Below are 26,240 nucleotides of genomic sequence, written 5' to 3'. Positions count from 1 at the left end.
GGGCAGGGATAAGCTCCCAGCCACAAAAGAGTAAAACTGTGTAATAGCACTAACTTAAACCACAACAACAACAACAAATAATATAAATTGGTTTTATCCCATTCACCAGTCATTTGAAGATTTTTCATCATATTTTATGAGACATCTAAGCATCGCGTATTCTTTTGCGATTAGTAAACAGTTATTAACAATTATCATTCATTTTTATTTTTTATATTATTTAATAATATAATAAAATTTTTTGTTTTCAAACAGAATTTTAGCAAAAATGGGTTATGAAATCAATCGTTTCGTTACATTCGTTGATGAACTGCTCTTGTGTGTCATATGTAACGACGTCCTAGAAGATCCTGTAAAATGTGATGCGTGTGTGGCTGATTTCTGCCGTGCTTGTATATTGAAATACTTATCTGATCATTCAAAGTGCCCGGAATGCAGACATTCTTTAGTGAAAGAGGATTTGACAACTTCATCTCGCGTTGTTCGCAATATGTTAGCAGACCTAACTATTAGTTGTGAGAATAGAATTCATGGATGTGAAACTCAACTCAAATTCGATTCATTGCAAAAACATGAGGATACGTGTGATAAGAATCCCTTCCGATGTCGAATGGGATGTGGTTTACTGATAAAAGATGACAACCACCACTGTGTGAGTGGCCTACGTCAAATCTTGGAAATGCAAGCACAGCAAATTCAAAATTTACAATTAGACCGAGCTCAATTGCAATTCGAAACTAAAATTCTTGTAAATAAATTAAATGCATTAACCGCGATAAGGCTTAAACTTCTACAAAATAGTATGTTCAATCCTTTTTTCAAAGTCGGAATCCTTGCTGCTTCCTTATTCCTTTATTTGAATAATTTCATTAAAAGTTTTTACTTGAAAATTTTTTCGTGATGCTATAAGATGTCAAATTAAACATATAAAGAATATATAATATAATAAGAATATAAGCGTACAAACACAATTAAATTTATATTTAAATGTATATATATATATAAATAAATTCCACATATTTATTTAAGTAATTTATTTATCGTATGACGATGTGAGTATATAAAGTATATAAATGATCAAAGCCCTAATCTCCTGTCCTAGGATATTATCAAGAGGCATTGCTTATATGTCCATCATCAAACATAAGAAAGCATGTGCCCGCCGGAGGGTCTCATAGACACTCCAGTCAGCTTTTTAAGTTTTATTTTGTCTCAGAATGGATCTCAGAATGGCTATAGGCTCCTCGGGGAGGTATGCAGATCTGAGGTCAGTTATTGCTTAGTCTGATGAAGTGATAAACAAAAATTTAATCAAAGCATGCAGAGGGGTTATGAATGAACATCGCAGTTAATAGAGATAAAAGTACTCAAGTGCATTGAGTTAACTAGCCTCGTACTATAAAGGAAACTTTCTTTTATAATAAATATATATATGTATGTTATGTAGAAATATGCACATAACAACAGTTAATACCAAAACTAGTTAAAAGTGAACTAACGAGTAATTAGATTTTTTTATGAAATGCTTTCTAAAATCTACTCAACAATAAGATCATGCAGTTTTTTATAAGAAAAGGCCGGATTAGACCTATAGTGTTGAGAAACCTACTAGTTTTTAATTTTCTAGCTTACCACGTATCTCAGGATATCTCTGCAGTGCTGTAAAAATATCGAGGTCTCGATAATACAGTGGTCTGATTTTTAAGAGCTCTTTGTTGTTGTCACCTTCTTGAAATAACCCATCTTTGTAATCCATTTCATTTGTGATAAAGTTTTGCTCAACCTTACAGAACAGGTTGATTTTAATATATTGCGAGTTAAAAAGGAGCGCGAACAGTCGTTTTAGAGTAACTTAGGTTGGTAGATAAAGTCAGAGTACGAGCAAAGCCGCACAGCAATACACCCCCATTTATGTAAAAGTAAACCAACTCGACAAATTTATAAACTAGACTCAGTCCCTGATTTTACTGGATGACATCTTGGTTGGATGATATCTTGGTCAGGGCGGTAAGAAAAGAGGCTATCTTTTCAATGATGGACACTGACACGTGAGGTAAAATGCGGTTTCCTCCTCATCTGCACAGCAACAATCACGACAAAAGTGTGTATAAGGTAGACCCAGTTTCATAGCATGTCTTTCTTATATGCAGTGACCCGGCACAACAGATCCAGTATTGCTGATCAGTTAAATATTAGTTGAAGAATCTGGTTAATATGTGTTATATGCAGTTTGGACGAGATCAATCTTGAAATCTGATAGCACGGTTTATCACCTCAATTTTGTTTAGCTATACTCAGATATTTTTATTTGATTATCAGCTTAGCCATTGCAAGTCGAACACAAATAGCTGAAAAATAGCTATTGCAAGTGGGACACCACTATCTGAGAAATGAATGTCAGGGAGTAGAGTACCTTCCTTGGCAAAATCGTTTGCGCTACAGTTGTCCGAAATGTCTCTATATCCAGGCACCCATGACAGCTGTACACTACACGCCTAGCAAGGTTATTAAGAGAAGCCCGGTATTTTCAAATTATTAATTATGTAGCTGCAGTACGTACCGAAAACAGACATTTTGATAACTAGTAATTAACTACACTACACTGACAACTGTATACATTCTAAAGATTCCAAATTTATACCTTCCCAGTGAGAACTTACTGTCAAACTTAAGAAATAGTTTTGATGAAATTTGACTTAGTAACCAATGTTTTCATAATAATATTTAATGATGTATTTTTCTTAAAGATTTTTTTATTATTTTTTATTGATTGTAGTTCTAAATTGTAGTTTATTCGAAATTTGAAATTTGAAATTCTAAATTTGTAATTTGTAATTTGTAATTCCAAGACAAGAAAAGTTGCCAGAATGTCAACGACTTCGTGCTGGGCCTTTGAACCAAAATCGAATTGTTCAGCCAATGAACTACTCGCTTGGCTAAATGGCATCGTAGGAGCTGACTTTGGAGAAGTTAGCGAATTACGTACTGGTGCAGCCTATTGCCAAGCTATGCATTATCTTTTCCCCTACACAATTGATTTGAGAACGGTTGTATTTTTTACTAATGTGAAAATGGATTGTGTACATAACTATAAGTTGCTGCAATCAGCAATTGACTCTCTCAGATTTGTTATCAAGTCTAAGATAATACCGATATTGGATATTACTGAGTATCGCTATATACCAAATTTACATTTTCTAATTTGGTTTAAACAGTTTTATGATTCTCACTGTAAAAACTCAACTAGCACTCGTGATCATGTTGCAGAACGCTTCAATCAAAAAATTGGTTATGGCACTCCAACCAATGAATCCGTACAAAAATATATAGCGGTTGCCAATACCAAACCACAAAGTATCCATAAGGCTGAAATTATTAAAAAGCTGCTTGATATAAAGGTTGGTTCAAAGAGCTCAGAGAAAGACCACAAGGATGCTATGCTACAGAGCGTGCTTGCTGAAAGGAATTCATATAAGAAAAAATTGAATAATATTGAGGCAGTGTGCAAACAATACTTGACTAAACATCCGTTTGCTTACAAAATGGTGAAAATCCTACAGGATGTTAAAATACAAGAAAGGTCATTTACTGCACAAGGATTATCAAAAAAAAACGAATTATTGTAGTAATTAATGTAGTTTTTTGGTTTATAAAAAGTAAATAGTACTTCATCATATATATGGACGCCAGGTATTATACAAAATGTTACGAAAATCTAAATATATTTATTATATTTCCTTAAAAACAGAAACTCAATATCCATCCGGTGTTCGCTGATATCATTCCTTGGTAGTAATCCACGAAGAAAGAGTAAATCTCAAAAGATAAAATGCAACTTTTTTTGAAATGCCTTTACATTTATTGCTGACTTATATACTAAAAAGGTTTATACATATATATTAATATATTTTTTATAAACTATGTATACTTTTATATGGAAACTGCAGATTAGCCCAACTAAATCATATATTCCCTAAATATTTTATTTAATAAAAACAAATCACTTTTGTAAGCAGTGCAACTTAACTAAATTGATTCTGGAATAATAAGCTCTATCGATAATTTCAGAGCGTTATTGGGTCCCGATCACATGATAAATTCGTTAGATTGTTACAATCGTTAACACAAATTGCGCTTGTGGCAGTGTCACACGTGAAGCCATCAGGACAAACTCCAACATTAGTGGTTATTTCTGCTCCATTGCATTGTGCGAATTGTGTACGGCTTAAGCAGGTAAACATACTTGGAGGAGAACATATACCGCAACCAGCATCAGGCGTGCATGATGGAGTTATACCGCTATCAGCTGGCATGCACTTCGCTCTATAATCTGTACAAATTGTATTCTCAGGACATTTAAATGTATACTTATTATCTATTTGACCACCGGCACATATGTGAAATTGGGTTTCATCAATACAGGCTATGTCATTTTGTTGACATTCGTTACACTTTCCATAAACTTGTAGAAAGAAAAAAGAGACTGCAAAGATAAGACACTGAAAAAATAATCGATTAATTTAAATGATGTCAGTATATTTTTACTATAATAGTAGTTTTAATAAAGATTTAGTACCAAAATTTTGACTACTCGTTGCTGCATTTTTAAGTTCTTGAATACGTTCTGTTGCGTTCCTATTAGAAAACTGTATACTTTTAAGGAAATATGCTGCTTTTATATATGACTGTGTCTTTGGTTTGTATGATATTCATATAAAGTTTTATACATTTACCTACACTTATATTTTTATTTAGAGGTTTAGATACTTAACAGTGCTGAAATAAGATAAAATTTTATGCATTGTAGAGAATTTTGACTCTATTCAGGGACATCTAAGATTTACTACCTCGCATGTCAACAGTTTATGATTTCTGTTTCAGAGGAAAAATATTATCTACTATGTAGCTGAGTAAGTTAATTAAGTTAAGTAAGTTAATCACTTATTCTTAACACTCAGTCCATTTTGCTCTCTGTAGTATTGTTTGTTCTATTTTTACTTCTCAGTCCGAAAATTGTGATAATATGATGAGATTAGAAAAAATTTAAAATGAAATACAAACACAAAATCATACATAAAAAACCATAGAAAAGTTATTGTGAGATGTATTGGCTTTAGGATTTATTTACTATATAGACACACTTCTTTTACAATATTTTGCTTTTAAAAGTAATCATATTTTTTTAGGTGAAGGATTCTTTTGAAACTTTTTAGTTCATTAATGTTTAATTATGGGTCAAGAAAAAACTAAAAAAAAATACAAAAATAGATGTGTCCCATATTAAAAATGGAAATAATGAAAACTCTTTCAACAAACTAATATTGCCCTATAACTTATTTTAAGAGATAGTGATAATGGGATCTATGAAGTCTACTTATCCAATACAGCAATCAGTCATTAATATATATAATTTAATTTATTTCAACTCAATTCAAATTATTACGTATTACATATTTTCTCTGTATCTCCAGACAAGCAATATATTCAATAGAAGTAGCTTAAATGTAGACCCTGAAAACCTATGAAAGCCAGATTTCATTAAAGATGCAAAAAGTCATAAAGAACGCTTTCAATGCTAAATCCATTCTATTTTTTATATCGCATTATTTTTGTTCTTTTGGGCTAGTGTTTTAAACACAAACATTATTTTTTCAAAAAATGTAACAGTAAATCTATAATAGATCTATAGGTGATAAACAGTTAAACTACTTATTTAAGACAATCAATATCTTTTTTATTGCTTTCGCACAATAATTTTTTTTTTTTGAATATATAAATTTCTTAACTCAACGTGTTTATATTTGTTACCTGTTATGGGACTAAGCCATCCCGACATCGTTAGACTTTGAAAAAAGCTGAAAAAAATACTCATCCACATTTTCGCTTGTGTTCTGCGATTGTAATGAAATGGATCTTGCACCCAGCAGATGAGTTCAGTAGATTATTCTGGTTTTCATCGAATCGAAAACTCATGCTGGGAACTAAAATAAATTTGTGTTATAATGCTTATCATGATGATTAGAATTAGGATATGTTCTTGTCAGATTCGTTGCCGATTTCCATTAGGCGCAGTTTATTTTTTACACGACGGAGAAAAGGTAATGCCTACGCAGTGGGCACAATCCGGAACTGAAGAGGGTATCCGATTCAAGCGAACTAAACTGATCCCTTTCATTCTCAGAAATCTTATCCTACCCCGGGTCTACGTTAGTAACACTTCGGTACGACATACGTGCAGACACTGTTGCCATCACCATACATAAATATCATTATATTATGAATAACTATATGTATAATTGCTTTATAAGATATATTGGAATTATTTTCTTTTCATTTTCTCCATAGCATTCATTTGTTTTTAGCGGCTATATGCTGATTTTGACTTTAAGTATTTTATTGATGAAATAGTAAAAAGTGTAGATTTATAAATTACAAACAATTTCCAATAGCTTTTGTGGTGCTGTAATACGAAGTTTGCTAAATGGGTCGTTTGTATCATGAGTCGTTGTTCTTTGTCACGTCGTTTTCGTTTGATTTCTAGATCTAAGACCTTTGGAATTTACTCTAAACAGTTGCGGCTCATACTGCTTTTTCGAAAGAGTATTGACTCACGCATCTGCCAAACTCATTAGATAATTATTATTCTGGAACATCAAATGCACAAAACAGTTGTTAGGCATGGATTCGTGAATCCTTGTAATCTTTTCATAAAATATTTATAACGTACCAGGTCTTGCATTAATACAACTTGACTGATTTCACACAGGCGCCAAATAATTAATTTTTCTCTTTCAATCCTAGGCATTTTATTTAACTTTTCAAAATCGGACTCAGCTTTTTGAATATAGATTTCTATTTACCATTTCTTATTGAAATAATTAGAAAAAGTGGGAGCATAACACTGTAGCATACCATCTCTATAATCAAAATGGAGTTTTATTTTTGTTGGTCTTTGAGAAAAAATGAATATCTATCATTTATTATATCTATTATTCAAGTCGTTGTAGAGGACTGATTCTATAAGTATATATTTTGGTGATATTTAGTAAAAAAATATGGACTTATCAAACTAATAAGCCAACTTGCTTGTGAATGTTTAGAAATTTTACAAGAGTTTACTGAAAAGAATGATATCGGCCAACAATTGGTTCTGGTTCAATTGGATCATCTGACATCATGTAATCTTCCAAAAACTAACCTTCCAAATAACCTTTAGACAACTTCACTTAAAGATAAAAAATTGTGTTATATGTATATTGTATTTAAATATTTTATGCTGGACGATAATTATTTAAAAGTTAATGTATAAGTAAAATTGGTGATCGTATGTGATTTTTTGACTGAAATTATGATAATTTTGTTCTACTCTTCATCTTTTTATAACATTGCAAAAAAAAAAAGGAAGAACTTGTCTATTAAATTTCCCGATTTGAAAGTCTTCTATAAATTTTGTACTAGGCTATAATGTCTCTAAATTAGGCGACATTTGGATGTTGTGCTTGCGACAATATTATTCCTTTCCATTGCGCTCTATCTATAGATGGACTAGTAGCAAATTAAATTTAAAATATGAATTCAGCATCTTTAGTAGGAGTAAATCTTTCATTGGAGCAACCGTGAGAGCCATGAATAGTTAAGTTGGTTATAATAAAAAAAATTTACTTATTGTTACAAAACACAGATCTTCATCTCTAAGATTCGGAAGAAGTGCATTGGAATGAAAAATTTTAGTAATGCAGTAATTTTAGATTTTTTAAATTTACACAGATGGGAGTGCTTGTGAATGGGGTATTAATAACTACTAGCTATCAATGTAAATTGGTGTCAAAACCAAAGATTCAGTTAATATCGAAATATTTTGGACTAATCCTGTCTTAAACCTAGACGGTATCAACTATAGATTAGGTTTGTACATTAAAGAGATTTTTAAACATTTTTTAAATAAAATTTTATAAATTACACATTTTCTACTTTTTAAAAGATACACAAATTGTGTAACACATTAAGTAGAAAAAAATCTATATTTAAAAAATTAAGTTAGATAAAAGTAAAACGTTAATGAACTGAATGAAAATTTTCTCCTAAAAAAGCCTTGTAAAAATTTTGCATATCTGCGTGCGAGATACTTTTTTCCTTCTTATCAGAGCAGTAGTTTTTGGCATGAAGTGTTAATCTTTTTAGCATTGAAAATTGTGATAAAAGTTATCATGGTGTGAAATCAAATATCTGTAGACATGTGAGTTGAATTATAAAAGCCGAATTCTAACAAACGAATTCATTAGTTGAACTGAAACTTTCATCCTAGCAACTTTATAAACCATAACTACAAGGAATACTATAGAAAATGTTAAAACTTACCGTAAGATAGATATTATTTATCAAGAATAATGATTTTTTGTTAAATAACAAACAAAAGTTAATTAATAAATAATTGCATTTAATTTGTAAAATTTATTCATTACAGTTCCTTATGATTTTGACAGCACTGGGTCTTACAAACGTCAGTGCGATTTGTAATGCATGCAATGACAACGGAGTTGCCTGCATAAGCCAAAATGAATTTCAAGTCTGTATCGATGGTAAGATTAACTAAAACGAAGAACATCATATCTAAGATATATGTAATTTACAATTATTTCACAAAAATAGGTGTGGCTGATACTTCGAAAAGTTTTACCTGCACTGGTGCCAACGAGTTATGCACTACTTTTGGCCGGGCATGCATGGATCCCACCGCTACCCAAGGAGTCACTATAACACCAGCCTGTGGAGATACTTCAAAGTGTGGTGTATGCACAGATGCTCTTCCAGGTGGCTTTACTTGCACTAGTCGTACTAGTTATACAATGTGTTCTGGTGGAAGCTTAACAGATGTACGTGGTTATTGTCCAGACAAGTATATATGTAATGTGAACGAAGCTTCTTCTGGAACTCCATGTGTGTTGGAAGGATGTAATTTAGATTTAGATCAATTATGTGATCTAAGTGATCCAATTGATGGCCCAATTGATGATCCTGACGCAACTACAACTGTACTTCCGGTAACAACAACTGCACCACCCGTTACAACAACTGCACCACCTGTAACAACAACTGTACCTCCAGTAACAACAACTGCACCTCCGGTCACAACAACTGCACGTCCAGTCACAACAACTGCACGTCCTGTAACAACAACTGCACAACCCGTTACAACAACTGTACCTCCAGTAACAACAACTGCACCTCCAGTAACAACAACTGTACCACCAGTAACAACAACTGCACCTCCAGAAACAACAACTGCACCTCCAGAAACAACAACTGCACTTCCAGAAACAACAACTGCATCTCCAGAAACAACAACTGCACCTCCAGAAACAACAACTGCACCTCCAGAAACAACAACTGCACCTCCAGAAACAACAACTGCACCTCCAGAAACAACAACTGCACCTCCAGTAACAACAACTGCACCTCCAGAAACAACAACTGTACCTCCAGAAACAACCACAGTACCTCCTGCAACCACAACAACTGTGCCACCTGTAACACTCCCAACACCTAACGAAGTATGTTTCGGATACACAGCCGCTGGACGTTATCCATACCCCGGAGACACCGGATGTACAAAGTATGCAAACATTTTTTCTTAAAGTCACCATTGATTTGATTAATTTATCCCATAATATTTTTAAATATTACTTTTTAGTTACGTTTACTGCTTCTGGAAAGGAGGTTACTTACAAGGTACGGCGATGACATGTCCCGCAGGATTGTACTTCAGTGCAGAAGCCAACAATTGCATTAACGTTAAACCAGCCACATGTGTGTAAATTAGAACTTTCTGAACCCTAAATTATAGGTTTTCCTAGCTATAATTTTCAAAGTGAATATGACTAGAGTATACACCACTTTATTTAATAATATAATTTAAGTAAAATAAATATTTTTAAAATAAAATATTTGTTAATAATAAATTACATTGTACTATATTACTTAATTACTAATTTTTCATAATAAATTAATAAATAAAAAAATAAGTAATTATAATTGATTTAATCAGTGCATTGCGGGTGTCATGATGAGAATTTCTTAAAAACAATATATTCATGGACGTTATATTGAAATTTTTTTATATTCTGCAAATATCGAGAAATATTTGTATATACTTGAATAAATTTGTATGGTATATTTTTATGACAAATTTGGTAACTGTTCCGAAAATATATAATTACTAGTTAAAGACTAATAATTCCTTAATAACTTATTTTGTTGATTAAAAATGGAATTTCAACTCAAACACCTGATATGAACATTAATACAGTCGAAATAGAGATTACAAAGCTTCACAGCTATGAAATATCACTTTATTATTTAATTCCCAATACTTTTTGGATCAAATATATATAGCTTTAAATGCAACCAACAATAGTTAAGAGTGATAGAAGTATAAACATACAGAAATTAAAACAACATTTTTATCAAAGCCTATTAAAAACATTACCGAAACATATTAAAATTATAATGAAACAAAGTGACTTCTGGCCAATTCTATATACTGTTTTATATATATATATATTGATATATATATTAATATATATATATAAATTTTTATATACGCATTATTAATTATAGGTTTATTATGGGTTGCTCTTATACCGTTTATAAAACGCTCAGTTTAGTTTTGAACATGATATCTATTGCATTTATGGGTTTGATGACGTTATTTATTTATAACCTCATTTCGTGGTCTGAGTAACAAAAAGAACAGTTACATACTTTATGGACAGAACACGAACCAAAACATATTCTTCAGAAATTATAGCAATCAATGCTGCCAGTGTTGTTTTTGTACGAAGTCGTTCGTTATTTAACTCCTTAATGTTTTAGAATTGTGCAACTATACTTCGAGTGATATGTATTTCAATAAAAATTGGAATAGTAAAAATTGTCTGTGTATGAGCTAAAAATATCTAAAGATTATTGACGTAAACAGGCAAAATAGAAAGAAGTATTTTACAACTAATTGTGTTGTCTCTGTTCCTTAATAGATGAAAAAGCCATTGTTGACTCCATTGCTGACTCAGAAGAGCTGAAAGTGAATATAAGAATATAAGGATTTGGAGTTCAATATAAGATTGGCATAATGCCTTAAACATTAAAGAAGATTTTAGGTTGAAGCAAATGTTAAACATAATCGTTCAAAGTGAGAAAAGAAAGGATCAAATCGTACACCATTAACCTACCATTATTCTCTTATAGATGTCGCTGCAATCTAACAAATATCGCAAAGGATTCTTATTAAACCCGGCTTATTGAATCGTGTGTTAGGTTAAGTAAGGTTATACCGACGACACAAAAGATCTACTTATAAGAATTGACCTATTATGTCACAGTACAATGGAAAAATCAGAGGTTGTGAAACCACCTTGAACGTTAGGCAAACCTTAAAATTCGTTTTAATGGGATTTCTTGCAGTTAAATAAAATCCTTAACAAAAAGACACGTATAGAATAGTGAAGTATTGGAAGTATTCGGTGTAATCTCCGAATATTATATGAATGTGTCTTTTAATATACTTTTTGGAGAATTTTGCATCACATATTTTGAAAACAAAAAAAAAATGTAAGTTCTCAAATATTAAGAAGCATAAAATGAGATTGTTATTGTTTTTGAGGAAACCCAATTGACTACTTGCTATATGTGCCATTAAGTCTGTCCGCAAGATATACATATACGTCTACTTCTATTTAAATTCATTACGATTCAAGGAGCCTGACGGATATGGAATGACGGACATTCCATATTTCCACGATCTTAACAGAAACACAACTCGAACAAAAATTACACAACAGTTAATATACCCGAAAGGAGTAGGCCACTTGCCTCATATCGCTTAAAATTGAGTTGGTTTTTACATTTAATGTTAAATAAAATCAATGAGAATTTTAAATAATGTATTACATACATATATTACATACATATATTACATCCAATAGTGAACACAACACTTTTTCTACTCTGTTTTGTTATGGCATATTTAATAAATGTCTAAATGAAAGGGTAGCTATGTGGTATAATTTACGCAACTAAATTTTTGTTTATAATTCTTATTAGGTTTAATTTCCCTTAAAAGTGCCCTTTTAGGGTACTTTTAAATATGTACTTTTATCCAAATTGGTTTGTATGACTTCGTAATATATGATGTGAAATTTTTTTTCTTTTCGTCTGAGATATTCTAAGTTTTTACATAAATATTGTATATAATCCGAAATTTTTCCACGTAAATTCCTATATATGAAATTTTTTTTCTTTTCGTCTGAGATATTCTAAGTTTTTACATAAATATTGTATATAATCCGAAATTTTTCCACGTAAATTCCTATAAACCATTTACATAAAATAAATACAATTAATCTAGAGCTGCCATTCCTGTATATCGTGGCCTTTGTACTGCCTGACTTCGGTCTCTGCAAAACTCTATTAATGGTAAAAAATTGGCTCACCTCAAGGTGCTGAAAATCATTTACCAAGTCTTTCGTTAATAAACTAGCGTTGTTCAGCACAGATGAACTTATGAAGCTACTCATAAATTGTAAGAGGTCATATATATACTTAATTCAAAACGATTTTCAATAAAAATTTTATTTCAAAAATCTGCAAAAAAAAAATTGAGGACACTTTTTATAACGCTTATTAGTGTTTTGATTTCCGTCTTCACATTTATTTCTCTTTTCTTAACCAAGAAATTATGCAGTTATAAGTATTCATATCTTTAGTGTAATTATAGTTACAGATGAAAACATTAATTTTTATTTTTTATTTAAATACAACTTTATATATTTTCTTATTAATACAAAAAAGGAAAATTATTTTTATTTTCAAAATTTAATTACACAAATTTATATTTAAACTATTACTTAGACCTACACTGCATTTCGTTGGCACTCTACTTCACCTTGCACTGAACTTTCCGGAACACAAATTTCAGGGGTTGAACTGCTACAAACCCATCCTGTAGGACATGTGGCAACATCATCGGTTACCACATCACCGTTGCATAAAGCGTACTGAGTGCGACTGACACAAGTGAAAAGCTTCTGGTTGTTGCAAACGCTGCATCCTGAGGTTAAGTCACAATGTGGTTTAACGCTAGGACCTTCTGCAACGCATATAACTCTTAGATCGGTACAAACATTCGCGTCGGGGCAGTGAAAAATGTATCTGTTATCAATTGTTTGATCGTGACAGAGTCGGAAAGATGTTTCGTTGATACATGCAACACTGTTAGATTCGCAAACATTACACTTTGCACTTGCATGCTGCAATAGAAATACTGCAGCTATTGTGAAGCACTGAAATGTTTAGAAAATTTTTATCACATCCTGAGTATATCATATATTATATATATACTGAAGATATATATTATTACCAATAGAAAAACTTTACTCTGCTGCATGTCTTCCTTAGTTCTTTTGAATTTAATGAGTTTTGAATTACTGATTAATTTTCACAGCTGAACAACCATTTATATACGAAGACTTTTTAATCTTTAAATAGTCTAAACATCTCATACACATGTGAGATAAAATTCATTATAAAAATTTTAAAATTCAGGGACACAAAGTCATAATTAATTTGTTTTTATTTTTTAAATATAATTCTTATGTTGATAACATAGAAATCTGTTTGATAAGAGAATATAAACGGCTTCTCATTGCTCTACACTCGGATGTGACAAATTCAAATATTTATACAAGGGTTGCACACCTATTCAAAGAGGTTGTTTTTTTGGAGTATTTGTATATCAATGGCATATACAATGAGAAGAAAGTGGAGTGGATATATTTCTTCTCTGAGACATAAAAGGGTCTTAAGTCGTTGTGTATTTCAGGGGGATCACACTAAAAACACTTCTTGCGAAAAGTAGTGTAAGTCATTCGTAACTGTAGTAAGTAGTGTTAATAGAGGTATTTAGAATAAAGACTTGTTTTTTGTCAGTAAACATCCATCCATAGTACATCCGCATGAATGATATGTTAACAGATCTTAGAATAGATCCGGTTAAAAATACATAAGGGACAGAGCCCTGAAGCTATATGCGAAAACCGACAGGCTACCCTACTTAGCACTATCTAATCTCGGAGTAATCACTAGCCGCACGGGGCGGTACGCAGATCTTAGATCAGTCATTGAATAATCACGAAGCTTATGAGGAATACACAAATTATTCAGTGAGATGGGTAGGACTCTGCAGAAACCCCTCAGCTATCAAAGCGTAAAAGTGACCAAATACACTAATTCGGAGTAGGCTCAACATTAACATAAAGATTTTATTTAGTTATTTTATTTTCAAATGTTAATTTGTAAAACAAAAAAAATATTTTGCATTCTTAGATCGCCAGTTCCCTGATATTTAACAAACATTATATGTCACTGTTCCAAAGTTATTTCAAAAATTTATTTTTAAAATAGCTTTAATTCTCTTATTTTCGAAAATCAGACTATGCCACTGTTATATACATATATGCTGGAACAGTATATATGAATTTATACATACGGTTACGTCTCAACCGTATTTATGGTATATTTAAAGGAGATGTCTTTGAAATTGTTTATTATATTCATATAACAAAATATAACAAACAAGGCTTTTACGATGAATACAAGGAGAAAAGAAAATATTTTATTCATCATAAACACATAATATTTGTGATAAAATTGAAGAAAAATTGTCAATTCACTAAGAAAAACGGTTTTAGAATAATGCACCCGAAATGCTAACTTCTGCCATATTAATCACCAAACTGCCCTCCGCAGCTATAATCAAATCAATTATTAGATTAAGCTTCTTTGCTATGTGCAACTATTTTCATCTTTCTTAAGTACTCTCACTTAAGAATGATGTGGTCCACAAACAGTTTTACTCTAAAAAAAAAATCGATCTTAATTGAAACATTCCATCTATTTTTGTTTGGAATCCTTTACGACTACATTAATTATAAATGCAAGCCTAAGGACAATCTCTGTTTCATTTCTACAGTTTAAACCAGATTCAACCTTACTTGCATCGCCGATTACCTATTTTCACACATCAATCAATATTTTATTCTTCGAGTACTAGCACCTAATTATGATTATGTTCCTTCTATTCTATAGTTTCTCTTATTTATGATTGGGTATTCTAAGACTCTAATATATTTCTATACAACTACGGTTTTTGCGACCAAATATTTATTCCCGCTTATTAACAGATTTACTAATGGTCATGTCGATAGTTAGACATACAAGTATTAGTGTCGATTCATTTGAAAATATATGTAAACACAGATATACTTCAGGTAAAGATTAGTTTGCTATGCATTAGTTGAATTTGATTAATAAAAGTTTAATGTTATATTTTTTACAAAAATAATGATATACATAATTTCGATAGAATCGAGAAGAGATTCATTCTCCCTTTGTTGGCATCTATTACAAATTAATTTGTAAAAATTTTATATAATTGCTATGTTAGATTTAAAAAAAAATTAGCATTGAATTAAAAAAATTAATATTAAATTAGTTTTGGATGTATCTTCAAACGCCCTGGCATTGGAGTTAAAAATTATTCTTATTCAAGTAAATAAAAATTGGAGTGAAGGAAGTAATGAAAAATTTATTGTTAGCTTGAGTGGATAAATCATTGCTGAGGGACAACTACTTGGTTATTAGTATATGTGATCGAAAAGACAATAAGTAGTGTCCACTATTTAATAGCCATAAACAAAAGCGGTGAGATATTTCATAATTTATTTTTAGATCAAAATATTTGACTTGTCTTATATATGAAATAATTTTATTAATAATAGTATTTTTTCCATTTCTATTTTATTGTACACTTTAGCTACTTTCTCTTTGAAAAACTAATCTAATCTCTACAATCCAATATTGGTCTGAGTTCTGCGGCAAGAGAGATCCCAATATTACCAATACATATATTGGACCAATATTAGACTAAAAGGTAAATTCACTAAAATTTTCGTCAAGTTCTGAATGTTTAAGACTCTAAAACGTTTGCGTCGCGTTGTCATGTTGAAATACAATAACTTTCTTTTACATCAAATTTATTTTTTTCCCTCGGTTTATTTCTTCAACTTTAATGATTGCTGACTATATAGATTGGATTCAATCCTTTGATAGAACCTATTTAGTTTTTAATATATAATCTTCATACAATTCCGATAAATTTATTGCGTCTTCTCACCTGTCATTTAATATTTTTTTTAATGGTGAAAAATGATCTTATTTGACGAATACTGTTTCATATAACGTAATCGAATGTGATTTAATTTCCATTACTTGATTGCATATACATATATTAACAAACCTTAAGTCCACTTCAGGACGCACAGGATAAATTCGATATGCTGATCTACGGTCCGTCATCAGATAAAAGATAAATAAATAATAATAATTCTAGTATAGTTAAAGCTTATTGCGGGGCTGAGATAAGCCCCCAGCCACAAAAGAGTAAAAGTATGCATTACTAACTTAAACCACAACAGCAACAACAAATAATATAAATAGGTTTTATCCCATTCACCAGTCTTTTGAAGATTTTTCATCATATATTATAAGACGCCCAAGCATCGCATATTCTTTTGCGATTAGTAAACAGCTATTAACAATTATCATTCATTTTTATTTTTTATATTATTTAATAATATAATAATATTATTTGTTTTCAAAAATAATTTTAGCAAAATGGGTTATGAAATCAATCGTTTCGTTACATTCGTTGATGAACTGCTCTTGTGTGTCATATGTAACGACGTCCTAGAAGATCCTGTAAAATGTGATGCGTGTGTGGCTGATTTCTGCCGTGCTTGTATATTGAAATACTTATCTGATCATTCAAAGTGCCCGGAATGCAGACATTCTTTAGTGAAAGAGGATTTGACAACTTCATCTCGAGTTGTTCGCAATATGTTAGCTGACCTAACTATTAGTTGTGAAAACAGAATTCATGGATGTGAAACTCAACTCAAATTCGATTCATTGCAAAAACATGAGGATACGTGTGATAAGAATCCCTTCCGATGTCGAATGGGTTGTGGTTTACTGATAAAAGATGACAACCACCACTGTGTGAGTGGCCTACGTCAAATCTTGGAAATGCAAGCACAGCAAATTCAAAATTTACAATTAGACCGAGCTCAATTGCAATTCGAAACTAAAATTCTTGTAAATAAATTAAATGCATTAACCGCGATAAGGCTTAAGCTTCTACAAAATAGTATGTTCAATCCTTTTTTCAAAGTCGGAATCCTTGCTGCTTCCTTATTCCTTTATTTGAATAATTTCATTAAAAGTTTTTACTTGAAAATTTTTTCGTGATGCTATAAGATGTCAAATTAAACATATAAAGAATATATAATATGTTAACAAGATAAGCGTACAAACACAATTAAATTTATATTTAAATGTATATATAAATATAAATAAATTCCACATATTTATTTAAGTAATTTATTTATCGTAAGACGATGTGAACACAAAGTATATAAATGACCAAAGCCCTAATGTCTTGTCCTAGGATATTATCATGAGGCATTGCATATAGGTCCATCATCAAACATTTGTAAGAAAGCATGTGGCTAGCCTCGTACTGTAAAGGAAACTTTCTTTTATAATAAATATATGTATATATATGTATGCAGAAATATGCACATAACAGTTAATACCAAAACTAGTTAAAAGTGAACTAACGAGTAATTAGATTTTTTTATGAAATGCTTTCTAAAATCTACTCAACAATAAGATCATGCAGTTTTTTATAAGAAAAGGCCGGATTAGACCTATAGTGTTGAGAAACCTACTAGTTTTTAATTTTCTAGCTTACCACGTATCTCAGGATATCTCTGCAGTGCTGTAAAAATATCGAGGTCTCGATAATACAGTGGTCTGATTTTTAAGAGCTCTTTGTTGTTGTCACCTTCTTGAAATAACCCATCTTTGTAATCCATTTCATTTGTGATAAAGTTTTGCTCAACCTTACAGAACAGGTTTATTTTAATATATTGCGAGTTAAAAAGGAGCGCGAACAGTCGTTTTAGAGTAACTTAGGTTGGTAGATAAAGTCAGAGTACGAGCAAAGCCGCACAGCAATACACCCCCATTTATGTAAAAGTAAACCAACTCGACAAATTTATAAACTAGACTCAGTCCCTGATTTTACTGGATGACATCTTGGTTGGATGATATCTTGGTCAGGGCGGTAAGAAAAGAGGCTATCTTTTCAATGATGGACACTGACACGTGAGGTAAAATGCGGTTTCCTCCTCATCTGCACAGCAACAATCACGACAAAAGTGTGTATAAGGTAGACCCAGTTTCATAGCATGTCTTTCTTATATGCAGTGACCCGGCACAACAGATCCAGTATTGCTGATCAGTTAAATATTAGTTGAAGAATCTGGTTAATATGTGTTATATGCAGTTTGGACGAGATCAATCTTGAAATCTGATAGCAGGGTTTATCACCTCAATTTTGTTTAGCTATACTCAGATATTTTTATTTGATTATCAGCTTAGCCATTGCAAGTCGGACACAAATAGCTGAAAAATAGCTATTGCAAGTGGGACACCACTATCTGAGAAATGAATGTCAGGGAGTAGAGTACCTTCCTTGGCAAAATCGTTTGCGCTACAGTTGTCCGAAATGTCTCTATATCCAGGCACCCATGACAGCTGTACACTACACGCCTAGCAAGGTTATTAAGAGAAGCCCGGTATTTTCAAATTATTAATTATGTAGCTGCAGTACGTACCGAAAACAGACATTTTGATAACTAGTAATTAACTACACTACACTGACAACTGTATACATTCTAAAGATTCCAAATTTATACCTTCCCAGTGAGAACTTACTGTCAAACTTAAGAAATAGTTTTGATGAAATTTGACTTAGTAACCAATGTTTTCATAATAATATTTAATGATGTATTTTTCTTAAAGATTTTTTTATTATTTTTTATTGATTATTCTAAATTGTAGTTTATTCGAAATTTGAAATTTGAAATTCTAAATTTGTAATTTGTAATTTGTAATTCCAAGACAAGAAAAGTTGCCAGAATGTCAACGACTTCGTGCTGGGCCTTTGAACCAAAATCGAATTGTTCAGCCAATGAACTACTCGCTTGGCTAAATGGCATCGTAGGAGCTGACTTTGGAGAAGTTAGCGAATTACGTACTGGTGCAGCCTATTGCCAAGCTATGCATTATCTTTTCCCATACACAATTGATTTGAGAACGGTTGTATTTTTTACTAATGTGAAAATGGATTGTGTACATAACTACAAGTTGCTGCAATCAGCAATTGACTCTCTCAGATTTGTTATCAAGTCTAAGATAATACCGATATTGGATATTACTGAGTATCGCTATATACCAAACTTACATTTTCTAATTTGGTTTAAACAGTTTTATGATTCTCACTGTAAAAACTCAACTAGCACTCGTGATCATGTTGCAGAACGCTTCAATCAAAAAATTGGTTATGGCACTCCAACCAATGAATCCGTACAAAAATATATAGCTGTTGCCAATACTAAACCAGAAAGTATCCATAAGGCTGAAATTATTAAAAAGCTGCTTGATATAAAGGTTGGTTCAAAGAGCTCAGAGAAAGACCCCAAGGATGCTATGCTACAGAGCGTGCTTGCTGAAAGGAATTCATATAAGAAAAAATTGAATAATATTGAGGCAGTGTGCAAACAATACTTGACTAAACATCCGTTTGCTTACAAAATTATGAAAATCCTACAGGATGTTAAAATACAAGAAAAGTCATTTACTGCACAAGGATCATCAAAACCAAACGAATTATTGTAGTACTTAATGTAATTTTTTGCTTTATAAAAAGTAAATAGTACTTCGTCATATATATGGAAGCCAGGTATTGTGCAAAAGTCACGAAAATCTAAATATATTTATTATATTTTCTTAAAAACAGAAACTCAATATCCATCCGGTGTTCGCTGATATCATTCCTTGGTATTAATCCACGAAGAAAGAGTAATAAATCTCATAAGATAAAATGCAACTTTTTTTGAAATGCCTTTACATTAAAAGGTGTATACATATATATTAATGTACTTTTTATATATACTTGTATGTACTTATATATACTTGTATATGGAAATTGCAGAATAGCCCAAATAATCGTTTATTTCCGCCATATTACATATATATTAACAAAAACAAATCACTTTTGTAAGCAGTGCAACTTAACTAAATTGATGCTGGAAAAATAAGCTCTATCGATAATTTTAGAGCGTTATTGGGTCCCGATCACAAGATAAAGAAGCAGGTTTATTACAATCGTTAATGCAAATTGCGCTTGAAGTAGTGTCACACGTGAAGCCGTCAGGACAAACTCCAACATTAGCGGTTATTTCTGATCCACTGCATTGTGCGAATTGTGTACGACTTATGCAGGTAAACATGTTTGTGGGAGAACATATAGCGCAACCGGAATCAGGCGTGCATGACGGAGTTATACCGCTATTAGCTGGCATGCACTTTAGTCCATACCCTGTACAAATTCCATTGTCAGGACAAATAAAAGTAAACCTTTTATCTATTTGACCACCGGCACATATGTGAAAATGGGTTTCATCAATACAGGCTATGTTATTTTCTTGACATTCATTACAATTTCCATTAACTTGTAGAAAGAAAAAAGAGACTGCAAAAATGAGACACTGAAAAATAATCATTTGATGTAAATGATGTTATTACATTTTTAGTATAAAAGTAACTACAATGATGATTTCATACCAAAATTTTGTCGACACGTTGCTGCATTTTTAAGTTCTTGAATCCGTTCTGTTGCGTTCCTATTAGAAAACTGTATACTTTTAAGGAAATATGCTGCTTTTATATTTGACTGTGTTTTTGTTTTATACGATATTCATATAGGGTTTCAAAAATTAACCAACGCTTATATTGTTATTTAGAGATTTAGATATGTACTTAACAGTGCTAAAATAAGATAAAATTTTATGCATTTTAGACTTCTGACATTTAAGATTTACTACCTACGCAAGTCAACAGCTTATGATTTCTGTTTCAGAGAAAAAATATTATCTACTTAATAGCTGAGTGAGATAATATATAGAAATGCTTTGTAATATACAATTTTCAAATCACAATTTCAATTCACCTTAATCAAAAACAATAATAAACATAAGAACAAGATAAGAACAATAACAAAAATACAATAATAATAAAAGCCATAACAAAATTTGCTACTGCAAAAAAAAAATTCCTATATAATTACACTAACAAAACAAAGGCGTATATTTCATTACTCAGGTATAAAAGATGCGTAAGTTTTTGTCCTCTATGATAATGCCCAGATCATTCACATTGACGAGTACCTCACTCGGCTACACAACTTCATCCTGACGTGTCCACCTCCAGCACTCTCCTTTCTGATCTTGTCGTATCCTTACGCTATAAACCACTCCCAGTATCTAACCCTATACATCGATGAGTTAGACCTTGATGCTTTCATTATCCCTGCCCATGCTTCCTGGCTTTGATTAACGTAGTCCACCTGATATTAAGTCTATCTGCTCATATTTTTATCCCTTGATTACTGAAATGAAGTTACCAACTTGGTGTGAAAATATTCTCCATTCATTCCTAAGAGGTGATTTTAGTTGGTATAACTCACACACTGTAGGTTTCCATGCTTACCACCTACCAGATAAGAAGAAAATCTGGGCAGCCAGTAACGCAACGAACTGATATGCCGATCATTTCAATAAGTGCTGAGTATGACAGTAGTAGAAATTTACATCTCTACTTTTTGCAATTCTTTACAAGTGTGATGGAAATGTCCATTGCTATCACAAATCCATCGTCCACGGCTTACGAAATCCACATTTTCTGATGATCTCTAAAGGTAAGGTTGAAATCAACATTTCTGCCACAATTTTTACTACTAAATTGACATTTCCTAGCGATCTTCGGTTATCACCAACTCAATTCTTCCCACGACTGAACCTTCTCAATCCTCCCATATTCGCCTCAGTCTTCGACTGTTCCAATCAAATAAATTTATTGTAGGACTGGATCTGGAATCCGGTGAGCTAAACCTCGGCGAAAAAGGTGCGTTGCAGCTTATTCTATTCACTTGTTATTAACACTCTCTAATATAAATGCTCTTTTTAATATTGTTTGTTCTATTCAGAAGATGAGTTCAGTAGATTCATCTGATTTTCATCGAATCGAAAACTCATGCTGGGAACTGAAATAAATTATGTTATAATGCTTATCATGATGATTAGGATTAGGATCTGTGCTTGTCAGATTTGTTGCCGGTTTTCATTAGATGCAGTTTATTTTTTACACGGCGGCGAGTGGCCTACGCAGTGGCCACAATCCGGAACTGAAGAGGGTATCCGATTCAAGCGAACTAAACTGATCCCTTTCATTCTCAGAAATCTTATCCTACCCCGGGCCTACGTTAGGAACACTTCGGTATGACATACATACAGACACTGTTGCACAAATATCATTATACTATAAATAACTGTATGAATAATTGATTTATAAGATTTATTGGAATTATTTTCTTTTCATTTTCTCCATAGCATTCATTTGTTTTTAGCGGCTATATGCTGATATTGACTTTAAGTATTATATTGATAAAATAGTAAAAAATATAGATTTATAAATTACAAACATTTTCAATAGCTTTTGTGGTGCTATAATACGAAGTTCGCTAAATGAGTCGTTTGTATCATGAGTCATTGTTCTTTGCTACATCGTTTTCGTGAGATTTTTAGACCTATGACCTTTGGAATTTACTCTAGACAGTTGCGGCTTATACTGCTTTTTCGGAAGACTATTGGCTTCCGCATCTGCCTCATTAGATAATTATTATTCTGGAATATCAACTGCACAAAACAGTTGTTAGGCATGGATTCGTGAATCCTTGTAATCTTTTCATAAAATATTTATAACGTACCAGGTCTTGCATTAATACAACTTGACTGATTTCACACAGGCGCCAAATAATTAATTTTTCTCTTTGAATTCTATTCGCCTAAGGTTTTTATTTAACTTTTCAAAAATTGACACTTTTTGGATACAGATATTTATTGACTATTTTTGAATAATATAATTACAGAAAGTAAGAGCTTAAGAGCATTTTTTTTTGTTTTGTTCCTCTTTCATAAAAAATGAATAAATATATATATTTTGGTAATATTCAAGAAAAAAATGTGGACTTACCAAACTCATAAGCCTTCTTCCTGTGAATTTTTATAAATTTTACAAGAGTTTACTGTAAAGAATGATATCGTCTTACAGTTGTCCTCTTGATCATCTAATCATGTTCTTATCAGAGCTGCAGTTTTTGGTATGAAGTGTTAATCGTTTCAGCATTTTAATTACTGATAAAAATTATCATGGCGTGAAATTAAATTTCTGTAGACATGTGAGATGAATTATAAAAGCCGAATTCTAACAAACAAATTTATTAGTCGAACTAAAACTTTCATCCTAGCAACTTTATAAACCATAACTACAAGGAATACTATAGAAAATGTTAAAACTTACCGTAAGATAGATATCATTTATCAAGAATAGTGATTTTTTGTTAAAAAAACAAACAAAAATTAAATAATAAATAATTGCATTTAATGTGTAAAATTTATTCATTACAGTTCCTTATGATTTTGACAGCACTGGGTCTTACAAATGTCAGTGCGATTTGTAATGCATGCAATGACAACGGAGTTGCCTGCATAAGCCAAAACGAATTTCAAGTCTGTATCGATGGTAAGATTAACTAAAACGAAGAACATCATATCTAAGATATATGTAATTTACAATTATTTCACAAAAATAGGTGTGGCTGATACTTCGAAAAGTTTTACCTGCACTGGTGCCAACGAGTTATGCACTACTTTTGGCCGGGCATGCATGGATCCCACCGCTACCCAAGGAGTCACTATAACACCAGCCTGTGGAGATATTTCAAAGTGTGGTGTATGCACAGATGTTGGTCCAGGTGGCTTTACTTGCACTAGTCGTACTAGTTATACAATGTGTTCAGGTGGAAGCTTAACAGATGTACGTGGTTATTGTCCAGACAAGTATATATGTAATGTGAACGAAGCTTCTTCTGGAACTCCATGTGTGTTGGAAGGATGTAATTTAGATTTAGATCAATTATGTGATCTAAGTGATCCAATTGATGGCCCAATTGATGATCCCGATGCAACCACAACTGCACCTCCAGAGATAATAACTCCACCTCCAGAGATAATAACTCCACCCCCAGAGATAATAACTCCACCTCCAGAGATAATAACTCCACCTCCAGAGATAATCACTCCACCTCCAGAGATAATAACTCCACCCCCAGAGATAATAACTCCACCCCCAGAGATAATAACTCCACCTCCAGAAATAATAACTCCACCTCCAGAGATAACAACTCCAGAGATAACAACTCCACCTCCAGAACTGTGCGACTCAACACCTGCAACTACAACAACTGTGCCACCTGGAACGCTTCCAACACCTAACGAGGTATGTTCCAGATACACAGCATCTGGGCGTTATCCATACCCCAGAGACACCGGATGTACAAAGTATGCAAACATTTTTCCTTAAAGGCACCATTGATTTGATCAATTTATTCATAATATTTTTAAATATTACTTTTTAGTTACGTTTACTGCTTCTGGAAAGGAGGTTACTTACAAGGTACGGCGATGACATGTCCCGCAGGATTGTACTTCAGTGCAGAAGCCAACAATTGTATTAACATTAAGCCAGCCACATGTGTGTAAATTAGAACTTCCTGAACCTTAAATTATAGGTTTTCCTAGCTATAATTTTCAAAGTAAATATGACTAGAGTATACATCACTTTATTTAATAATATAATTTAAGTAAAATAAATATTTTTAAAATAAAATATTTGTTAATAATAAATTACATTGTACTATATTACTTAACTACTAATTTTTCATAATAAATTAATAAATAAATAAATAAGTAATTATAATTGATTTAATCAGTGCATTGCGGGTGTCATGATGAGAAGTTCTTAAAAACAATATATTCATGGACGTTATATTGAAATTTTTATATATTGTGCAAATATCGAGAAATATTTGTATGTACTTGAATAAATTCGCATGGTATATTTTTATGACAAATTTGGTAACTGTTCCGAAAATATATAATTACTAGTTAAAGACTAATAATTCCTTAATAACTTATTTTGTTGATTAAAAATGGAATTTCAACTCAAACACCTGATATGAACATTAATACAGTCGAAATATAGATTATAACACTTCACAGTCAAAAGATTTCACTTGAATATTTAACTTCCGATATTTTTTAGTCCAAGTATATATAGCTTTAAATCCATTCAACAATAGTTAACAGAGCAAAAAGTGTACACAGAAATATATTTAAATAACATTTTTATTAACTTCGTAGCATATTAAAAACATTTACCGAAACATAATAATTGTATTGAAACAATTCATCATTTCAGGTGGATTATATATACTGCTATGTGTATATATATGTATACACAGAAAGAGAATTATTAACAACCTTAAGACCTATTAAACGTGCTCTGCATTTTACATATCCGAACATCTTCCAGAATGATTTTGGAAACAAAGGGTTACTCTTGTCCCACAAAAATAATATCATTTATAAAACGATCAGATTGCTTTTAAACATGATACCTATTTTCACAACCTCGCCTCTGGCAGTGTGTAATAAAACGGCAGTTACATACTTCTTGAACAAAACTGAAACCATAATATATTCTTTAGAATACACAACAATCAATGTTATCACTGTTGTTGTTGTACAAAGTCGTTCTTTATCCAACTTCCTAGTATGATAGAATTGTGCAAATACACTTCGAGGGAAATGTGTTCTAGAAAGAATTGGAATAGTGAATACCGTCTGTATATGGGTCCAAAACATTTAAAAATTATTGATAGCAGGTAAAATGAAACATTACCAGAAATATTTTGAAACTAATTTTTTGTTGTCCCTATTCTTTAATAGATGAAAAAGCCGTTATTGACTCCACTGCTGACTCAGAAGAGCTCAAAGTGAATCTTCAAAATGTAGTAAGTTCAAAACATTGATAGCAGTAAATATATCTCAAAAATCTCTCCATCTAAAATAGATTTTAACATTAAACTATATAAATATGTA

At 31.8% G+C, this 26,240-nt stretch overlaps 9 protein-coding genes across 13 annotated transcripts; 6 read left to right on the top strand and 3 right to left on the bottom strand.

Annotated features, from left to right (window-relative positions):
• Positions 1 to 261: 261 nt before the first annotated feature.
• On the top strand, positions 262 to 926 carry LOC119672641 (E3 ubiquitin-protein ligase NRDP1-like; the record flags this gene model as incomplete). The annotated part of the gene is given in 1 exon segment (XM_038083746.1): positions 262 to 926. A coding segment is annotated over 1 exon segment (633 nt). The 3' UTR covers positions 902 to 926.
• A 1,836-nt stretch (positions 927 to 2,762) lies between these two features.
• On the top strand, positions 2,763 to 9,898 carry LOC119670373 (uncharacterized protein PB18E9.04c-like). 2 transcript variants are annotated; one of them, XM_038080616.1, is made up of 5 exons: positions 2,763 to 3,690; positions 3,749 to 3,884; positions 8,465 to 8,579; positions 8,650 to 9,613; positions 9,692 to 9,898. In XM_038080616.1, exons 3-5 carry the CDS (start codon positions 8,471 to 8,473, stop codon positions 9,813 to 9,815), a joined length of 1,197 nt encoding a protein of 398 aa, XP_037936544.1. In that variant the 5' UTR covers positions 2,763 to 3,690; positions 3,749 to 3,884; positions 8,465 to 8,470; the 3' UTR covers positions 9,816 to 9,898. The 2 variants fall into 2 exon arrangements, with proteins under 2 accessions (XP_037936544.1, XP_037936543.1); XM_038080615.1 differs by lacking the exons at positions 2,763 to 3,690; positions 3,749 to 3,884 and adding an exon at positions 8,288 to 8,359.
• LOC119686631 (microtubule-associated protein RP/EB family member 3-like) lies at positions 2,868 to 3,626 on the top strand. Its single transcript, XM_038101108.1, has one exon. It carries the CDS (start codon positions 2,868 to 2,870, stop codon positions 3,624 to 3,626), a length of 759 nt encoding a protein of 252 aa, XP_037957036.1.
• LOC119670374 lies at positions 3,891 to 4,670 on the bottom strand. Its single transcript, XM_038080617.1, has 2 exons — positions 4,577 to 4,670; positions 3,891 to 4,499 (listed from the first exon to the last, which is right to left on the bottom strand). Exons 1-2 carry the CDS (start codon positions 4,601 to 4,603, stop codon positions 4,065 to 4,067), a joined length of 462 nt encoding a protein of 153 aa, XP_037936545.1. The 5' UTR covers positions 4,604 to 4,670; the 3' UTR covers positions 3,891 to 4,064.
• Positions 9,899 to 12,870: 2,972 nt separating the features above from the next.
• On the bottom strand, positions 12,871 to 13,500 carry LOC119680028. The gene is made up of 2 exons (XM_038092687.1): positions 13,415 to 13,500; positions 12,871 to 13,337 (listed from the first exon to the last, which is right to left on the bottom strand). Exons 1-2 carry the CDS (start codon positions 13,439 to 13,441, stop codon positions 12,909 to 12,911), a joined length of 456 nt encoding a protein of 151 aa, XP_037948615.1. The 5' UTR covers positions 13,442 to 13,500; the 3' UTR covers positions 12,871 to 12,908.
• Positions 13,501 to 15,407: 1,907 nt separating this feature from the next.
• LOC119679873 (E3 ubiquitin-protein ligase NRDP1-like) lies at positions 15,408 to 17,386 on the top strand. 2 transcript variants are annotated; one of them, XM_038092492.1, is made up of 3 exons: positions 15,408 to 15,756; positions 15,869 to 15,985; positions 16,725 to 17,386. In XM_038092492.1, the coding sequence occupies exon 3, from the start codon at positions 16,729 to 16,731 to the stop codon at positions 17,359 to 17,361; it is 633 nt and encodes a 210-aa protein (XP_037948420.1). In that variant the 5' UTR covers positions 15,408 to 15,756; positions 15,869 to 15,985; positions 16,725 to 16,728; the 3' UTR covers positions 17,362 to 17,386. The 2 variants fall into 2 exon arrangements, with proteins under 2 accessions (XP_037948420.1, XP_037948497.1); XM_038092569.1 differs by lacking the exon at positions 15,408 to 15,756 and having other exon boundaries at positions 15,852 to 15,985.
• Positions 17,387 to 19,098: 1,712 nt separating this feature from the next.
• On the top strand, positions 19,099 to 19,857 carry LOC119686162 (microtubule-associated protein RP/EB family member 3-like). The gene has a single exon (XM_038100689.1). It carries the CDS (start codon positions 19,099 to 19,101, stop codon positions 19,855 to 19,857), a length of 759 nt encoding a protein of 252 aa, XP_037956617.1.
• A 154-nt stretch (positions 19,858 to 20,011) lies between these two features.
• LOC119679611 (zonadhesin-like) lies at positions 20,012 to 24,908 on the top strand. Of its 3 annotated transcripts, XM_038092099.1 has the most exons (6): positions 21,330 to 21,937; positions 21,996 to 22,143; positions 22,226 to 22,515; positions 23,706 to 23,820; positions 23,891 to 24,638; positions 24,716 to 24,908. In XM_038092099.1, exons 3-6 carry the CDS (start codon positions 22,273 to 22,275, stop codon positions 24,837 to 24,839), a joined length of 1,230 nt encoding a protein of 409 aa, XP_037948027.1. In that variant the 5' UTR covers positions 21,330 to 21,937; positions 21,996 to 22,143; positions 22,226 to 22,272; the 3' UTR covers positions 24,840 to 24,908. The 3 variants fall into 3 exon arrangements, with proteins under 3 accessions (XP_037948183.1, XP_037948027.1, XP_037948108.1); XM_038092255.1 differs by lacking the exons at positions 21,330 to 21,937; positions 21,996 to 22,143; positions 22,226 to 22,515 and adding an exon at positions 20,012 to 20,097; XM_038092180.1 differs by lacking the exons at positions 21,330 to 21,937; positions 21,996 to 22,143; positions 22,226 to 22,515 and adding an exon at positions 23,517 to 23,599.
• LOC119679797 lies at positions 20,176 to 20,913 on the bottom strand. Its single transcript, XM_038092377.1, has 2 exons — positions 20,806 to 20,913; positions 20,176 to 20,729 (listed from the first exon to the last, which is right to left on the bottom strand). The coding sequence occupies exons 1-2, from the start codon at positions 20,830 to 20,832 to the stop codon at positions 20,295 to 20,297; spliced, it is 462 nt and encodes a 153-aa protein (XP_037948305.1). The 5' UTR covers positions 20,833 to 20,913; the 3' UTR covers positions 20,176 to 20,294.
• Positions 24,909 to 26,240: the final 1,332 nt, after the last annotated feature.

The sequence above is a fragment of the Teleopsis dalmanni genome, chromosome 1, assembly GCF_002237135.1.
Source record: "Teleopsis dalmanni isolate 2A chromosome 1, ASM223713v2, whole genome shotgun sequence".
NCBI lineage: Eukaryota > Metazoa > Arthropoda > Insecta > Diptera > Diopsidae > Teleopsis > Teleopsis dalmanni.
The sequence above is the reverse complement of the archived record's forward strand: the minus strand, read 5'-3'. Positions and strand labels throughout refer to the sequence as shown.

What these genes read in the sequence shown, in the direction of transcription:
- LOC119670374 (XM_038080617.1), bottom strand. Translation starts at nt 4,603, where the DNA reads ATGCAGCAACGAGTAGTCAAAATTTTG. An exon ending in AACGAGTAGTCAAAATTTTG is followed by an intron (nt 4,500 to 4,576) that starts GTACTAAATCTT and finishes TTATTTTTTCAG; the next exon opens with TGTCTTATCTTTGCAGTCTC.
- LOC119679873 (XM_038092492.1), top strand. Translation starts at nt 16,729, where the DNA reads ATGGGTTATGAAATCAATCGTTTCGTTACATTCGTTGATGAACTGCTC.
- LOC119686631 (XM_038101108.1), top strand. Translation starts at nt 2,868, where the DNA reads ATGTCAACGACTTCGTGCTGGGCCTTTGAACCAAAATCGAATTGTTCA.
- LOC119686162 (XM_038100689.1), top strand. Translation starts at nt 19,099, where the DNA reads ATGTCAACGACTTCGTGCTGGGCCTTTGAACCAAAATCGAATTGTTCA.
- LOC119670373 (XM_038080615.1), top strand. An exon ending in ATTTCAAGTCTGTATCGATG is followed by an intron (nt 8,580 to 8,649) that starts GTAAGATTAACT and finishes TCACAAAAATAG; the next exon opens with GTGTGGCTGATACTTCGAAA. An exon ending in GGAGACACCGGATGTACAAA is followed by an intron (nt 9,614 to 9,691) that starts GTATGCAAACAT and finishes ATTACTTTTTAG; the next exon opens with TTACGTTTACTGCTTCTGGA.
- LOC119679611 (XM_038092099.1), top strand. Translation starts at nt 22,273, where the DNA reads ATGCTGGGAACTGAAATAAATTATGTTATAATGCTTATCATGATGATT. An exon ending in CCTACGTTAGGAACACTTCG is followed by an intron (nt 22,516 to 23,705) that starts GTATGACATACA and finishes TATTCATTACAG; the next exon opens with TTCCTTATGATTTTGACAGC. An exon ending in AGAGACACCGGATGTACAAA is followed by an intron (nt 24,639 to 24,715) that starts GTATGCAAACAT and finishes ATTACTTTTTAG; the next exon opens with TTACGTTTACTGCTTCTGGA.
- LOC119680028 (XM_038092687.1), bottom strand. Translation starts at nt 13,441, where the DNA reads ATGCAGCAGAGTAAAGTTTTTCTATTG. An exon ending in AGAGTAAAGTTTTTCTATTG is followed by an intron (nt 13,338 to 13,414) that starts GTAATAATATAT and finishes TAAACATTTCAG; the next exon opens with TGCTTCACAATAGCTGCAGT.
- LOC119679797 (XM_038092377.1), bottom strand. Translation starts at nt 20,832, where the DNA reads ATGCAGCAACGTGTCGACAAAATTTTG. An exon ending in AACGTGTCGACAAAATTTTG is followed by an intron (nt 20,730 to 20,805) that starts GTATGAAATCAT and finishes ATTATTTTTCAG; the next exon opens with TGTCTCATTTTTGCAGTCTC.